Below are 17,302 nucleotides of genomic sequence, written 5' to 3'. Positions count from 1 at the left end.
GCCGGGATAGGTGAGTTATTACAATGCAGCCACACATTGTTCAGGATGTGGGTGTGTGTGTGTGGGGGGGGGCGCTATGTCCGTAGCCGGCTTGAGGGCCCCAGGGAGTGACTTTGGTGAGGAGGATAGGGAGCCCCCAGGTTACCTTTTGCGCCAGGGCCCCTTTACAGCTTAAATCTACCCTGCGTAGGTATTTGATGACATCATGTGGCAAAAGAGCACAACTTGTCACATCTGAGCACAGTCACAGCTTTGCTCAGATGTGACATCATGGGGGGAGGGGCCACCTTTCCAACACCTGTGCCAAGCAAGCGCCTGGCCAGAGCTCAGGAACAGCTGACTGCAGTGAATTCACCGCCTTCAGCCTCCCGGGAAAAAAGCCCATCTATTGTATGAAATAAGCTAAATATACATGTTTAGGCTATGAGCGGGTCTTCTTGCCATAGGACTCATTTACTGTTGTTTTTAGGCATACTCCACGGTTGGGACTCCCGATTACATCGCCCCGGAGGTCTTCATGCAGACAGGATACAATAAGCTTTGTGACTGGTGGTCTTTAGGTGTCATCATGTATGAGATGCTAATAGGTAAGTTGTTGTGAATATGCAACTTTAGGCAATGAAGGTCATCAGTGAGCTTCCAAGGCATTACACATTTTTATGCAATTCATTGTCGGCTGATTTAAACAGACTTTTCACACTTCTTGTAGGTGGGGATGGGAAAACGTATCATTAGAGGTGGTCAATGAGTGACAAATACTGCCTTGCATGTAAGTTTAATACAAATGTTATGGATCTTAAATTTGGGTCCATAAAAATCAGCAGAAAGTGAATTTGGCTCAATTTTAAGCTACATACAGTTTGCAATAAATTTGCATGCATGCCAAATTTTTTGTATCTCATTAATCAATCTCCACTTATCACACGACTTTGTTCATCTCCTTTTATCACATGATTTTGTGCAGTGTGCTGGGCTCGATGCTGTACAGATGCGTCACTAGCCTGCAGACTAGCGTGGTGTCTGTTGCTATGAAGGGGGTGGAAGGACAATGAGGTGAGCACAGCAGAGTGGCTTCCTGTGGGTGGGGTGAGTGGGCAGAACCGTGTACTCGTGGGGGTTGCTTAGATGTTGGGGATCACTACAGATCCTGCATGGCAGATTTTTTAGGAGACTTCTGGTGGCCGCTGTACACACGCTGGATTAATGCTAGATTCTTGGCCTAAGCAGCATTTATCAGCTTCCACAGCCAAGTTTAACTGCTTCTAGACCACGCAAGTTAAAATCTATGCCATGTTTGGGAGCTGCTATCCCTGCCAGGGCATAGTTTTCAACTTCTCCACCAATCTCCCGCCACTTCAGCTCCCTTGCTTTGCTGTCGGTATGACAGCAGAGCTCCGGGAGCTGATTTCATTGGCTCCTGACCCTGTGATCTCATTGCCTCACATTGGTCACAGGGTCAGGAGCCAATGAAATCGGCTCATAACCCGCTCACAGAGCTCTGCCATCATAGTGATGGAGCGAGTGAGCTTCAGCAACGGGAGAGCTGCGCGATCGGTGATAGCTGCGCGATCGGTGATAGCTGCAAATCCGTGCGGCGTGATGTTGTTGGGACCCTTATGGGGCCAGAGACCGCTGGTACTAAAGTGGTTGATGTAACCATGTATGTAGCTTTAGAGCAAAATGGGTGTGAGTGTAGGACCTGGGAACACATTGACTGCAGTTAGGCCTCTTTCACACGAGAAGCTGAAGGCAACTGCTCCCGTGCATTGGCCAGGCACTTGCTAGCGCTCGGCACGGTTAATGGAGAGGCAGCCCCCGTGGAGTCGCATCTAAGCCTGGCGATCGTACGATCCTTCGCTGAACATTATACTGTTAGCGGTCACCTTTACCCAGAGACAGTAATATGGAAATATCTTATTTTAATGTGAAATTCGAGTGAGAGCCTTGCTCATCCTGCTGCTAAGTGATCCTATTGGCTCATGCTTATGATTGGTGGCCAGTAGTGAGGCTTTCACTCCACTCTCTGAAGAAAAGCGACTGCATGGTGCCCAGAAAATAACAGATGGGTATTTTTTAATTCTTCAAAGTTCCCCTTGAGATTTGGAATTTCTGCTTCGTAACAAATATGTCCGTCAGTTATGTGAAATTTGAGGAATGTACGCAGCTGATTGTTATGCCTGACGCATCAATAATTTATTTAGCTTCATGTAATGAGCGCTCTTTGTTGTACGTGGCACAGGATATCCTCCGTTCTGCTCAGAGACCCCGCAGGAGACGTATCGGAAAGTGATGACCTGGAAAGAGACGCTGGTGTTTCCTCCCGAGGTGCCAATATCTGAAAAGTCCAAGGACTTGATTCTCAGGTCAGTCCTAGGTCAACAAGAGGCACGTGTGAGGGCACGCTGCACAAACTGGGGGATAGTGCAGCCTGGTGTTTAAAGTTTGTCTGCACTGAAATGTCCATCGTTTTCTCATGTATGGTATTATCTTCACAATCAGGTTTTGTGCCGATGCAGAGAACAGGATTGGAGCAAGTGGTGTGGAAGAAATAAAGAGCCATGGCTTTTTCGAAGGAGTGGACTGGGGCCACATAAGGTACCGGTGTTTCTATCTATAGCTCATATCTGTGTTGATTTTAACTGGTAAGACTAGCGGTGCCCATACATGGTAATTTATTTTATTTAATTTTTTTCCCCCAATTAAATAATTTTACTTGATTATTCTATTAGATCAACTATAAAGATTTTTCCAACATGTCCAATCGGATTTTTATTAAAAAAAAATAGGATAATTGTTTCATTCGATAAGATCGTTTTGGTCGAATATATGGGAAAATTGAACCTTTTTTTTGTACAGTGTGTGGGCACTATAACCTAAGCACTAGCCTTCTTTACAAAATCATTGAAGGCCTCAAGAATCCCCTCACCTTAACCACCCTGGCGTTCTGATTAAATCGCCAGGGTGGCTGCGGGAGGGTTTTTTTTAAATAAAAAAAAAACTATTTCATGCAGCCAACTGAAAGTTGGCTGCATGAAAGCCCACTAGAGGGCGCTCCGGAGGCGATCTTCCGATCGCCTCCGGCGCCCAGAATAAACAAGGAAGGCCGCAATGAGCGGCCTTCCTTGTTTTGCTTATATCGTCGCCATAGCGACGAGCGGAGTGACGTCATCGACGTCAGCCGACGTCCTGACGTCAGCCGCCTCCGATCCAGCCCTTAGCGCTGGCCGGAACTTTTTGTTCCGGCTACGCTGGGCTCAGGCGGCTAGGGGGGCCCTCTTTCGCCGCTGCTCGCGGCGAATCGCCGCAGAGCGGCGGCGATCAGGCAGCACACGCGGCTGGCAAAGTGCCGGCTGCGTGTGCTGCTTTTTATTTCGTTAAAATCGGCCCAGCAGGGCCTGAGCGGCAGCCGCTGGCGGTGTTGGACGAGCTGAGCTCGTCCAGACCGCTCAGCTGGTTAAACAACACAAGAACTAAGAGGGACATGGAGGCTGCCATATTTATTTAATTTTGAACAAAAACAGTTGCATGACAATCCTGCTGATTCTCTGCCTCCTGAACAAGCATGCAGATCAGATGTTTCTGACATAAATCTGATAAGATTAGCTGCATGCTTGTTTCAGGTGTGTGATTCAGACACTACTGCAGCCAAATAGATCAGCAGGACTCTGAGTGTACCAGTTTCTACCTGTGTCTTCACTATATCTTTCTGGCCTCTCCATACTCCTACCCCATTGTTTCTCACCTCCCTCAATCTCTATCCTTCTTTTCTTTTTTGATTTATAAAACACACGCGCACACACCACACTCACTCAAACTCTCCCCCCTCCCTCTGTTCTTTCTCGCTCTCTCTTCCACACTTTTCTCTCTCTTTCTTTCTCTCTCTCTCTTCCACTCTTTTTCTCTCTCCCTCTCTCTCTCTATCTCCCTGCGTTTTTACACCTTATAATTAAAATACCTAATTAAAATTAAGAAACCTTTTCTTAATATGTGGAAACGGCTAATGTTCACTCTTGTACATCATGTCATCCTCATTTTCTATTACAGGGAGCGGCCAGCGGCAATCACCATTGAAATAAGGAGCATTGATGACACGTCCAACTTTGATGAGTTCCCGGAATCGGATATCTTACAGCCAGGTACATAGAGAAATCACGCAAAAGGGCTGTGTGTTTTGGGGATAGGTACAAGACACTAACTTCTCGTGCATACAAGTGCATACAAGGGCTGTCTCCAGAGAGGTGTCGGGACTGATCCTTTGGGCAACAGTGCAGGGCAGAGGCCATTCAGATGTGTTGTTAACCTCCAGCTAGTGACCTATTCTGTTGCTATGCAAGGGGTAGGAGGGCCGGTAGAGCGTAGCACGAGCGGGCAGGGTGAGTGGGAAGAACAATGTCTTTGGCCGAGTCAATCTGCCAGGCTGAGTTTGGGGGCCGCGGTATACACACTAGCAGCAGGGGCAGCCCTGACCCATTTAGCTTGTGTATTGCTGAGCACAGAGTGGCTCCACATGTGTACACATCTCATATTACAATCAGTAAAAAGTGGACAAGGCAAGGGGGCTTCAGATAAATATGGACTTCTATCATTATTTTCTCTTTCTCTCCCAGTGCCAAACACCACAGAACCTGACTACAAATCCAAAGACTGGGTTTTCCTGAACTACACCTACAAGCGCTTTGAAGGTCTGACCCAGCGTGGCTGTATCCCGTCCTACATGAAATCTGGCAAGTCCTGAAGTCCGTTCTTCAATGCTTCATAGAAGGGGAATACACGGAAACATTACTCAGGTATCTGCCTAATCGGACTTGTGTGGCCATCTGGACAATGGGCCGAGGACTTGTAGGACTGCTCTAAACCTTGAGGAAATTCTGCAGGAACCAGATTCCTTACAACTACAGAACAGCACTGGACAGCACCGACTGGAATGCTTTCATTGGCTCTCCCTTGAGGGGAAAGGATGGGACTTAAGTGATGTTGTGATGGTACTGCATCAAGCATTAATCATATCGTTTCCTCCACACGAGGACCCTGCTGTCACTCTGCCGCACCATTCTCTGCACTATGAGGCCCTGGATCTCAGCTGCTTCCAATCACGCTCACACTGGCCAGTGGGACACGACGACCGCTCAACAGTCACTGCAGGATTGCGGGCTGCATTTTTTTCTTTTAATCTGGTTTTAAAAGGAACTTGTCAGGGTTTGCAAGGTTGGTAAATTGAGACGGCTGCTTGAACGCTGGTACTGCAGGGCAGTCGTAAGTACTCCAAACACTCCACGTGCCTGATTTACTAAGACAGCTATGGTGATCCTCAAGAATCTTTAGTGGCAAAGCTATAAGTGATGACAGCAAGCCTGGTCTGGATAGTTACAAAATCGTTCATAAAAAGTCTGTTAGTCTTGTCACCCGAAATTATAATCTGTGATCTTTTTGGGTGACCTTTTACTAATGGGAGGGGCTTCATTTTAATGCTGCTGAATAAACAGTTACTGACATTCTAAAGTCATGTGACAAGTGGTGCAGGATTAGAACAGAGTAACCTGACAGATGCAAGTTAAATTACAGAGAAAGAATACCTTGCATGGCATTTAAAATCAACTGGAGGTTACTTTCTGGATGACCCTCACATATACCTGGACAGCTCTCTAATTCTTTGAAACACATTTCATTAATATAGCAGCTACATACCTATATTGAATATTAGTCTGGTCATGTGATCACAATTCTCCTGCTACTAGGAGGAGGGACTAAGCCATTCAGAATTCTGAAGGTCTGACTAGGTAATAGCAGAGATATTGGGGGATCTGCCACACCCCACTTGGGTTATGTCAGATCATAGTGAGGCTTACAAATTAGCAAGTTTGTTTTTAAAATAAATGCAATACAAGCTCGGCTTATTCCAAAAAACTTTTCAATGTGGGAATGCGAAACCGACAGAAATCATATAACTGCACATTTATTTAACCATTCAGCAACCCCCTTTTTTATGACCCAGGTTAGGGTCTTTTAACCTACTCATTATTTAAAAATCCTTTCCAAGCTTGCTGGATCACTTATAATAATTCCATCGGAAATCCTTTTGGGTTGACTACAGATGCTGTTGTAAATCGGGCAGACCTCTTTCTTGTGAGCCCAGGAAGCCCCACTATACCAGGCCTATGTGGAGTACAGGCATCAACTTCTCTAATGTCCTTTTGTCCATAAGCCAGCAAGAGTATCTCAACTGCCATAAATAGTGCTGTTATTGGCTTAGGGGCTGCAGGAAGAGGAGGAGCAAACCTCAGAGCCAAAGAAGTCCGGGCCTGTGTTCACTCTACTCTTGGGATGGTGGAGGCCCCTGCAGCACACGCAGAGGTGTATAACACAAAAGGTACTTCCTGCTACCTTGTGGTACCAGCAGTTCAAATTAACCTGATCAAAAATGTGCTCATAACTTATAGGTCTCTGGTCAGCATTGCTTTAAACATGGGCAAGCTTAAATCCAACATTCTGGTATTAGAAATTGATTTAGTTCTATCTTACATGACTGTATGAATGCTCCTTCACCTGACTCCAGTTTATGCCTTTGCTCCTTCAGAAAGGAACCGACCAGAGAGATGCGCTGCTTGTTTCTCCTCTGAGTGTTCTGTCTTGTCTAAACAACGTTCTCTGCCCCATATCTGCTTTGCCTGTAAAGATGCGTACACATCTTTTGACTGATGTTGCCCATCAGGAATTATCCCCTTGGGTGACATTGCTGGGCCAGCCTGGGTGGGGGTAATGGGTGTGAAGGATGGAGTTTTTTAAAAATTGATTTAAAGCTTACTTTGGTATTGCCAGAGCACATCTGTAAGTTAATTCCACCTGTGCAAAAAGCAACATCCACAATGCATCGCATCAAGTCTATGAGCAGCATAAGGAAATGGTTCTTTTTGTGCCCTTGTAAGTCAGACTTGCATCTAGAACCACTGGTTGAGGACTAATTTACATTTGTCATTTTCTGCCTTTTGCATGTTGTCAGTAGGAATCACTGACTCTGAAATGAGAACAACTGCTTGATTCCCCTCTCCATTTTAGGTTTTTTTTAAGTCTCACATTTTTTTAATGTTTTAATATATATTTATTAATAAACTTTAGTAAGACAACAAAACATTAGATGCATAACAAAATCCTAAGCAAATCACTTATTAAAAAAATCTTTATTTAGTATCAGCAGTTTTACACTAAACAGTTTTGTATTTCAGTTTATAGTTTCAAGTAATATTGCAGAGCCAGGTGTGCTTTAGCGAAATATACTTTGGAATCCTTGATGTTTCCTGGTTTAAATAAACCAATCAGGGCTAGTTCAGTGTATCAGTTGCAATGTTGAATGATTCTGCATATAAATTCACTGCCCATACAAATTCTATGGGCCTGTTCACAGTACTGCGTTGTAACTGATTGCTTTACTCTAACTCCCTGCATGCAGGCTTTGTATTAACCTCTTAAGGACCGCAGTGCTCACCCCCCCCCCCCTCCTAGTGACCAGGCCATTTTTAGTAAAATAGGCCACTGCAGCTTTAAGGCCAAGCTGCAGGGCCGCACAACGGAGCACACAAGTGATTCCCCCCCTTTTCTCCCCACCAACAGAGCTCTCTGTTGGTGGGGTCTGATCGCTCCCCCCATGTTTATTTTTGTTTACACAAATATTTTTATATATTTTTTTTTTAAATAAAAAATGCTGTTTCTTTAAATATTTTCCCTCCCTCCCCACAGCCGGCCAATCATGGCAATCGGCTGTCATAGGCGTCTGCCTATGAGAGCCAATCGCTCTACAGTGTCCCACGGCTGTCCCCAGTACTGCGCTGCTGCCGATTGCAGCGCTGTACATGTAAAACAGTCTCCCGACTGGCGATTACCGCTCGGAGACTGAAGGTGGGGTGGAGCTCCGCCCCTCCAAGCAGGAGATGCGCGCACGGCCTGCGCGTGCTCTCCTGCATTAGCTGGCCCCAGGACTTTACGCCGATCGGCGTTAGGCGGTTCTGGGGCTGCCGCCGCGGCCACGCCCATCGGCGTGACGCGGTCGGCAGGAGGTTAAAGTCTATGTCCAGTCTCCATTGCAGTTCAGTCATTATAACGCATTATAATGTATGTGTTGTGCAGCTGACCACTGTGAGCCTAGCCTTATGCTGGGAATACATGGTTCGTTTCTGCTCTCGATCGTTTATGATGCTTGATTCTGTAGTCGATTCTCTCATCTTCCGCTTGTTTTTCATATCTTTTCCATTCACTGCTATCAGAAATCGAGCGGCAAAAGAATCGAAAGGGAGATCGGACATGTCAGAGATTATCTATTGCACCATCTAATCAGTTAAAAAACCGAACCGTGTATTCCCAGCATTAGAGATATTCTGAGTAATACTACAGCTAATGCTTGGCTTTGGGCTGGAGAGGGGCTGCAAGGAAAGATCACATCTTCTAATGATCATGTGACAACACTTGGCATGCTCACATGTGTCTTATTACTGCTTAGACATTGCATGTTAGCGGCCCTTTACAGCAGTGTAGTAAGGGGCATTGTCTGGGCTAGCCAATTAGTACAGATGACTTCCTAATCTACTTACTCGGGGGTTCCTGAACTCTCCCTCATGTTCCTGGGCTAGTTTAGTGGTTGAACTGAAATTTATTTAAACACATTATAATTTCAGATAGGAATGACTTGTGCTACAAGGAAATGCTAAACCATTCTATTAGTCTGCCTAAAGTTACACTTAAAGTAGAGTGTACAGCATAAAACATCAGCTGATATGAACTCTTATTGATCTATATCTCGCATGGCTCTTCCTGAGAGACAGGGATTGGTTTGCCTGATCCAGTGTTTTGTGGTAGTATAAAACGATTGCTACCTAAAACTTAAGACTTAAAAAAAGAAAAAAAAAGTGGAATGTGCAACACAAGAAAAATTTGCTGTACTCATAGCAGTTGTTTCACCTACTGAGGAGCGCAGATATAAAGACACCATTCCGCTTTAAAATGTAAAAAGAAAAAAAAATCACGCCTGTATTTATGTAAGCGTAATGAATACAGACCTTTGCCTATTATTCTTTTGTATTTATTATTATTTATATAGCGCTGACCTCTTCCGCAGCGCTTGTACACAGTATGTAATCTGTTCTTCACAGGGGCTCACAATCTACTCCCTACCACAAACTTATGTCCATAGTAGTCTAGGGCCAGTTTATGGGGAGGCCAATTAATTAATCTGTATGTTTTGAGGATGTGGGAGGAAACCAAAGTACAGACTGATAGTGCCCTGGCCTGCAATTGAACCAGAGATCTTCTCATCCATTTCCATGCTGAAGTTGCTAGAAAAAAAAAAAAGTAACAACTTTCTTTCTGTGTTGGAATAAGGCCTAGTCCACACTAGGACCGGAAACGTATCCATGGCTCTGTTTTTCAGCCCAGAGTCCCGGATACTAATGTTAAAAATAGTAGCCGTCCTCACCCAAGAAAAAAACTGATCCGTCTGCGTTTGCAGGGACCCGTTTTCAAAACCTGAACAGAAGGTCCGGAATTGCTGCATTTTTACGGACCATGGATGGGTAGTGAAAAGCAATGGGGAAACGCAACTCCATCTTCACAGGCAACATAGCACCCAAAACGGATGAAAAACCAGATAGCCTGAACTTTCTTCTCCTCCCAAAAACTCCTCCCACTACCTTCCTAAAGGCCAAATTCCCATAGAGATGTTTTCTGTCCGTTTTTTGGGGTAAAAAACGGAATGGAAACTGATGCACTTTTTTTGAAAACGGGTCTGTTTGCGGTCTGGTGGTACTTCCCCTGATCCCGGACTGCAGCGTCCGTCCTGCAACCGTGCCTAGTGTGGACCTAGCCTAAGGCTCGGTCCACACTTGTCCGGTTGCAGATTTGAATGCGTTTTAAACTGATCCGTTTTTCAAAATGTTCTGCTTTTGCAGCATACGTTTCCTGTCCGTTTAAACATATGGCAAAAATGTGTCCTTCCTTCCTGTGTGTTTCTATTGGATTAAGAGGTCCGCAAAGATAACGCTGAGAGGAGGAGCAGCCAGTAGGCAATCGGCTTTGGCATCCGTTTTTTGTGTGCAATGTTCTGTGTGTAGAGGGAGATCTGTTTTCGTGTTTCCTTTCATTGCCTCTGCGGGTATCCGGGCTTCAGGAAAATCTGCAAAATACAGACTCTCCGTTCAGTTTTCTAAAACGGAGCCCACGGATCCGTTTTTTTTTTTTTTTTTAAGTGTGCGAAGATGGCCGCTATTTTTAACATTGGTATCCATGGCTCTGTTTTTGTCCAGGGCAAAAAAACGGAGCCACGGATACGGTTTTGAAACAAGTGTGAACCGACCCTACACAGGAGTAGTACTGTCCCTTCCATTGTGGCCCCATGTACAGGTCTACAAATATTGCACATAATTCAGCGCTGTCCTTGTGTATCCCCACCATCATTTTCTTCTCAGCACTAGCGCTGGTTTCCTGCCCTGACATCCTTTCTAGAAGGAAATTATTTGCAGCTATCGGACACAGCTAGGGATTATGGGAGATGCAGTACTGTGCTCAGTATGCAGTTTGGTGCTGGAGACTGCATTAACCAATCAGAAAAAACCTGCTGCTAAGATATTGCAGTAGGGCTGGAATGATTATAAGCTATTTCACATATCTGCAAGCTTTACTTTTAAAGTTTTCGGTTGAACCAATAATGTCTGAGGGAGGTTTTAGAATCCCACACACTGTCCTCCAGTGTAAATGTACAGTATTTAGTTTTTGAAGCACATTTTTGATTCAGTTTCGTTCGAAGCAGTCTTGTCTCTTACAGCGCCTGCAAAGCCTTACGGGATAAGAGGCAGCTGACTGTTGAAAGGGATAAAAGTGATGAGGTTACTTTAATTTTTTTTTAAATGTTTCTAATTTGGTTATTTATTCTGTGGTGTACTGAGGTTTGCTTTGTGTTTAGCTTTGTTACTTTTATAACGATGTCTATGTTGGTTTTGGGGGAATGAGGAATAGTGAATTGGTTCACAGGCCATAGAATTCCTTTCAGTGCTTCTTATTGATAATGGTCCATTTGCTACTGGTTTAGTATGAGAGGCCGGGGGTGCTGTGTTGTAGCTCCTGGTTGGGTTATGTCTGCTGAAGAGAATAAAAGAGAAAATATCATTTGTAATAATAACTTGGGCTGCCTGTCTTCTGTTCCATTTCTTTACAAGCTATCAGCAGAGAAGCAGGGAGGCTGCTAATCCTGACCTCTTTCTGGTTCACGGTAACTCTTAAACACGGTACTTTCAGTGGAGGACTGTTAAACAGGAACTCCAGTAAAAATAATGTAATAATAAAAAGTGCTTTTTTTTTTTTACAATAATCCTTCTAATATAACAAATGGGAAAGTTTGGATGTTTGTTACTCGATCACGCAAAAATGGCTGAACGGATTTGAATGAAATTTGGCACACACATAGTACATTACCTGGAATAAAGTATAGGATACTTTTTATTCCCATAACCAAAAAGGGGGTCGAGACAAATACAAATTTCACTGGGAAAATGTAAACTGCAGCCAGTCTTAAACTGTTGATGGTATGGTTCTCAAACTTTGCACAGTTGGTCACAGGGTGACTGGGATTAATATTCAGAAAGGTGGGAGGAGCCTACAAAAGCCAATCATAATTCACCTATTGATTTTCAACGGGAATATTTACATTGCTGCCATTCTTGCACTGTTAATGGCACAAGCCTCAAACCTGGTACAGTTGAGCATTGGGTGACTGAGGTTCAATGTCAGAAAGGGGGTGGAGCCACAAACAGCCAATTAGATTGGTTTCATTCCAATGCAAATTATTGATGCCAAACACCGCAAAGCTCACAAACTTGGTAATTGAGTAATTGCTTAATTGAGTGTGAGGGTTAGAAAAGTGAGCACAGCCAACACCAGCCAAATACATAAGCAGGCAACACGGGGTCATAAGTGGGCGGAGACAAATACAAATTTTACTGGAAAAATGTAAACTGCAGCCATTCTTACACTGTTAATTGTAGGGTTCTCAAACTTTGCACAGTTAATTACTGGGTAACTGGGATTAATATTCAGAAAAGTGGGTGGAGCCTACAAAAGCCAATCAAAAATTACCTATTGATTTTTCAGGGGAATATTTCGTTGCTGCCATTCTTGCACTGTTAATGGCACAAGCCTCAAACCCAGGGCTGTGGAGTCGGTACAAAAATCCACCGACTCCGACTCCTCAGTTTAGGATTCCTCCGACTCCACTAATGTGCATATTACAATCCTGTTGATTGAAAGTATGTAACATGAAATTCGTCTCTTAACTGCCAACGCTTAGGAATTTTAAAAGACAACTGAAGTAAGAATGATATGGAGACTACTATATTTATTCCCTTTAGACTAAAATTAGTCCTTGGTAAGAGTACTTGTAAAAGGTACAGGCCGGAACAAAGAACATCTATCAGGCCCTAGGCAATGTAAGTGTGGGTACATGTAAGAGTGGGGTGCAGGTACTCTGCAGGGGAATGAGGAGATTCTTCCTCTATTACACATTCTTCATGCACAATCTGAACCAGGTTTATGGGTGACAGACAACCCCTCTGTGTTCAATGTGCACAATATTCTCAGTGGATTCCCTGCAGCTCTGTGGAGAGTGCATATGTAGAGTATAGTACTACTGTGTAACAGGAAACCTGAGACAGATGAAATTAAAGTTTTATACATACATCATAATCAGTCCCTCGCTGTCCTCCTCCGCCATCTGGATCTTCTGCTATCAGTCCAGGTACTTGAGCCAGTCTGGCGTAGTGCGCATGCACACACTCCGCCGCCGGGAGCGTATTACACCTGCGCAGCACTATTGTTCAGTTGCAGAACGCTCCTGGCTGTGGAAGCGGCATGCATCCGGGCTGCGCTGACTGGCTGCATTACCAGGACTCATAGCAGAAGATCCAGGTGGTGGAGGTGGACAGCAAGGGACTGATTAGCCTGAAGGGGGCTGGAGGAAGCCCCAGGTATGTATAAAACTTTTCTTTTCATCCTTCTCGGGTACCATTTAATTCGTAGTCACCAAACCAAATTTTAACATATCAAATTATTTGATTTCATGAGCAAAGAGTACATTTGCATAAATCAGAATCAACGCAGAATTATTTCCATCTCATTGACCATCTCTATTAGTGACACGGCTACACATCAGGCTTTATACTTACAGTATAGATGTTATTTAGTATATACAAGAGATTCCTGTGTACACATTATATACAGTCACAATCAGATGTGTATATCTGAGTTTAAAAATATGGGGACTGCTTTATTGAAGAAGCACAAGTAACTAATTTTGATTGGTTTATTTCATTTTTGTGGACTAAGCACAGCTGTTACTGTATGTATAAACTATTTATGATGACTATTATCTGAGAAATAGAAAATGTTATATTTTCTATTGTAATTACAGTTTAAATTCATTAGGAGTCGGAGTCGGTGCATTTTTTCCCGACTCCGACTCCAGGCACCCAAATTTGCCACGACACCACAGCCCTGAGAAAAATACAAATTTCATTGGGAAAATGTAAACTGTAACCATTCTTACACTGTTAGTGGTAGGGTTCTCAAACTTTGCACAGTTGGTCACTGGGTGACTGGGATTAATATTCAGAAAGGTGGGTGGAGCCTACAAAAGCCAATTAAAATCTACCTATTGATTTTTAAGGGTAATATTTAATTGCTGCCATTCTTGCACTGTTAATGGCACAAGCCTAGCGTTTGGGCGCTAGAGGTTTCAAAAGCTCTTCCCAATGTAATGCTATGGTTTTTTTTTTTTTTTTTTTTTTTTTTTTTTACAAAACCTCATTGCTCCAGTGTGCATAGACACATAGGATAACATTAGCAGCAGATTTAAAAATTCAAAACGCTCAGAAAAACTCCTCTGGTGTGCATCAGGCCTTAAAGAGGAGCTGTCAGCCACACTATCTCAGGAAAAAAAACACGTATATAAGTAGATAAATACTTGCTCTACTTACATAACATATGTATTGCACTGTCCACGCTTTGATTTTATTGATTTTTCTACACTAAAAAAAGAGAAAATCCTTCTTAGCATTTCCCATTTTAACTGTGGCCATTTTGAAGCCAATCCTGATGTAATTTCCTCCCTTACTCTCCTCTGCCTGATTGTGTATGCATTGCCCGCCTTCCACTATAGAAAGTGCACTGTCTCAGCATGAGAAATATTGGCCAATCGGAGAGGAACAGAGGTGTGGGAGGTGTAAACAGAAGGGAAAGAGGCTTCAGCCTATCAGGCTGCATTAGGTAAGTCTGAGGGGAAAGCAGAGAAGCAAAAAAGGACAACCCGACATGCTCTGCAACTTCCTTTTTGTGTACCAAATTTTATGTACCAAACAAGAGTCAGGTAAACTGGGGAATGATCATTTATCAATAAGAAAAGTAATAGTGATTTTAACTTTTGGATTGCCTGGTTAGCATCCTTATTACTTGTTTATCAGATAAAAATAAAGAATTGATTTTTTTGCCCGACAGTTACACTTTAAAGTCCTATTTAGTATTTGGTCTATACATGCAGTTAATAATGTTTTATTTATATTTCAGATCCACTTTAAACATTTTCTTTAACCTGCTGGTCAACTTGCCTTGTTTGAGTCTGTTGACTAACAAATGTGTAAATTGTTTGCTTTACAGCTCCAAGGAGAAAAAGGGGGGATGTTCTCTTTAAACACAATAGTATATCTGAGAGAAATGGCTACACGCACTATATTAAACTCAGCAGAGGTGGTTGGATGGGGCCAACTCTGTTGGAGAGTATAACGTGTCTACAGTCACCCCGGTACATCGCCGAATGATTTGGAGTGCCGAATAGTCTCTCTTTACCCCGCCCACCAGAAGTCACTCCATTGTGCACTTCAGTGGTTTCCCTGTGTCTGTACAGAACTTGGCCCCACTGTCAAAGTGCATACACACATCCAATTTTTATCTGCAGATGACTGGCCAACTTTACAATTTCCATTAAGTCTGAGAGCTTACCTACACAGCCTGTTCATAGTATTCAAAATCTTTGGCCCTCATACTACATGGCAGTGGTAAAACTGGCCAGTCATCTGCAGATTAAAATTGAATGTTTGAAGCCTTAAAGTGTAACTGTCGGGCATAAAATCAAAAATCAATTCTTTATTTTTATCTGGTAAACAAGTAAAATGGATGCTAACCAGGCAATCCAAAAGTTAAAATCTCTATTACTTGTCTTGTTAATAAATGATCATTCCCCAGTTTACCTGACTCTTATTTGGTACACTCAAAATTTGGTACACAAAAAGGGAGTTTCAGGGCATGCTGGGTTGTCATTTTTTTGCTTCTGTACATTAGTTAAGTCTGAGAGGAAATAAAGAAGCAAAAAAAGACAACCCAGCATGCCCTGCAACTTCCTTTGTGTGGCAATGTACCAATTAAGAGTCGGGTAAACTGGGGAATGATCATTTATAAACAAGAAAAGTAATAGAGATTTTAACTTTTGGATTGCATGATTAGCATCCTTATTACTTGTTTACCAAATAAGAATAAAGAATTGATTTTATGCCCGATAGTTACACTTTAGGGTGGCCACACACGCCATACAATTTTTAAATATCTGTTCAATTTAATAATTGCAATACATTTTTCTGATGGATTGTAAGATTTCAAAAATATGACCACAATGTACCACACACACATGTTCAATTTTTCCCCAATTATGATAAAAAGGATTGGAAACTGAGAAAATTGCTTGGGTGTGTATATTAATAAATTTACAATCTAACATGCACCATACAATCTTTAGAAACATTTCCAGAATTCCGGATCGATAAAAATTCGAAAAAAAAATGGAAATCTGATCGGATTTTTCAGTTGAAAAAAAAGCCTTCAATTTTTTTCGGGAGATCCGATCATATTTATCGAATTGCCGTAAAATCTGATCATTTTATTGTATTGTGTGTGGTCACCTTTAGTGTTAACACAACACAAGATGTTGAAAAAAGCAGCCCTTTTATCTCATTCTAAAATTAGTGTATTCAGTAGCAAAAATACTTTTTTTTTTTTTTTTGTAATCTTTCAGTGCAAGTGAAAAACCGTATTTAACAAGTTATTGAAAAATATAACTGAGATGCTTTTATTTAACCTATTTTGGTACCTGGACGTAGTTTCTACGTCCAGGAACCATGCGCGCTACCGCGCGCTCCCGCGGCCGATCGCGCACTCCCGGCCGCGGATTCGGTAGCCAAGAAATCAATGTATCGGGCTATGGTGCCCGATCACTGATTCCTCTCCCCCGCTGAAAAGGCGACAGCTTCTCTCGGAAGCTGTGCTTTTTCTGGCTGTCTTCTTCCCGATGCGTCACTCTAAGCGCATGCTACGCTTAGAGTGACGTCATGTAAACAAACTCATGGCCGCCATCTTGTGGCCAAAAAGTAATACTACACCTGGAAAAAAAAATTAAAAAAAATTAACGCACATTTACATTATAAATCTATTGTTTACCTCCCACCCTCCCAAAACTACCCAAATAAAATGTTTACTATTAAAAAAAAACCATTACAATAAAAAAAAAGTAAATATTTACCTAAGGGTCTAAACTTTTTAAATATTAATGTAAAGATGAAATATTTCTATATTTTTTTTATTTTAAACTTGTAAATAGTGATAGATGCAAAATGGAAAAAATGCATCTTTATTTCCAAATAAAATATTGTCGCCATACGTTGTGATAGGGACATAATTTTAACGGTGTAACAACCGGGACATATGGGCAAATACAATACGTGAGTTTTAATTATGGAGGCATGTATTATTTTAAAACTATAATGGCTGAAAACTGAGAAATAATGAATTTTTCCATTTTTTTCTTATTCTTCCTGTTAAAATGCATTTACAGTAAAGTGGCTCTTAGCAAAATGTACCCCCCAAAGAAAGCCTAATTGGTGGCAGAAAAAACAAGATATAGATCAGTGCATTGTGATAAAGTTATAGGCTAATGAATGGGAAGTGAACATTTCTCACGTGAAAACGACGGAACGCGAATGGGTTAATGCATTCTAAAGTTGCCCTGTACAAAATGCTGCTTGACCAGCTGGTTTACTGATCCTCTGAAGTATGGCATGCATCAGGACATTGTAGCCAGCCTTGTAGGTGATGCATCTACTACTAATACTGTAAATAAAAAAGGCGCCTGGAAATAAAGGGCACCAGGGTTTGCCACTAGTAGAATCTCACCTAACCCCCTTGGCAGTATGATTCTTTCTGGATTTTAGGGTCTAAAAGTGGTACAATT

The 17,302-nt window shown here is 42.5% G+C and overlaps 1 protein-coding gene across 2 annotated transcripts in view; it reads left to right on the top strand.

The window, feature by feature from the left end:
- The window catches only part of STK38L (serine/threonine kinase 38 like), a 74,266-nt gene extending 63,108 nt beyond the window's left edge, over nucleotides 1-11,158 (top strand). For both annotated transcript variants that reach the window (XM_068277654.1, XM_068277655.1), the window contains exons 10-14: nucleotides 470-587; nucleotides 2,240-2,363; nucleotides 2,500-2,595; nucleotides 4,045-4,136; nucleotides 4,608-11,158. In XM_068277654.1, the coding sequence (XP_068133755.1) occupies nucleotides 470-587; nucleotides 2,240-2,363; nucleotides 2,500-2,595; nucleotides 4,045-4,136; nucleotides 4,608-4,735 (558 nt within the window). In that variant the 3' untranslated portion in view covers nucleotides 4,736-11,158. The remainder of the gene's footprint in view (nucleotides 1-469; nucleotides 588-2,239; nucleotides 2,364-2,499; nucleotides 2,596-4,044; nucleotides 4,137-4,607) is intronic.
- Nucleotides 11,159-17,302: the final 6,144 nt, after the last annotated feature.

The sequence above is a fragment of the Hyperolius riggenbachi genome, chromosome 3 (assembly GCF_040937935.1).
Source record: "Hyperolius riggenbachi isolate aHypRig1 chromosome 3, aHypRig1.pri, whole genome shotgun sequence".
Classification (NCBI taxonomy): Eukaryota; Metazoa; Chordata; class Amphibia; order Anura; family Hyperoliidae; genus Hyperolius; species Hyperolius riggenbachi.
The sequence above is the reverse complement of the archived record's forward strand: the minus strand, read 5'-3'. Positions and strand labels throughout refer to the sequence as shown.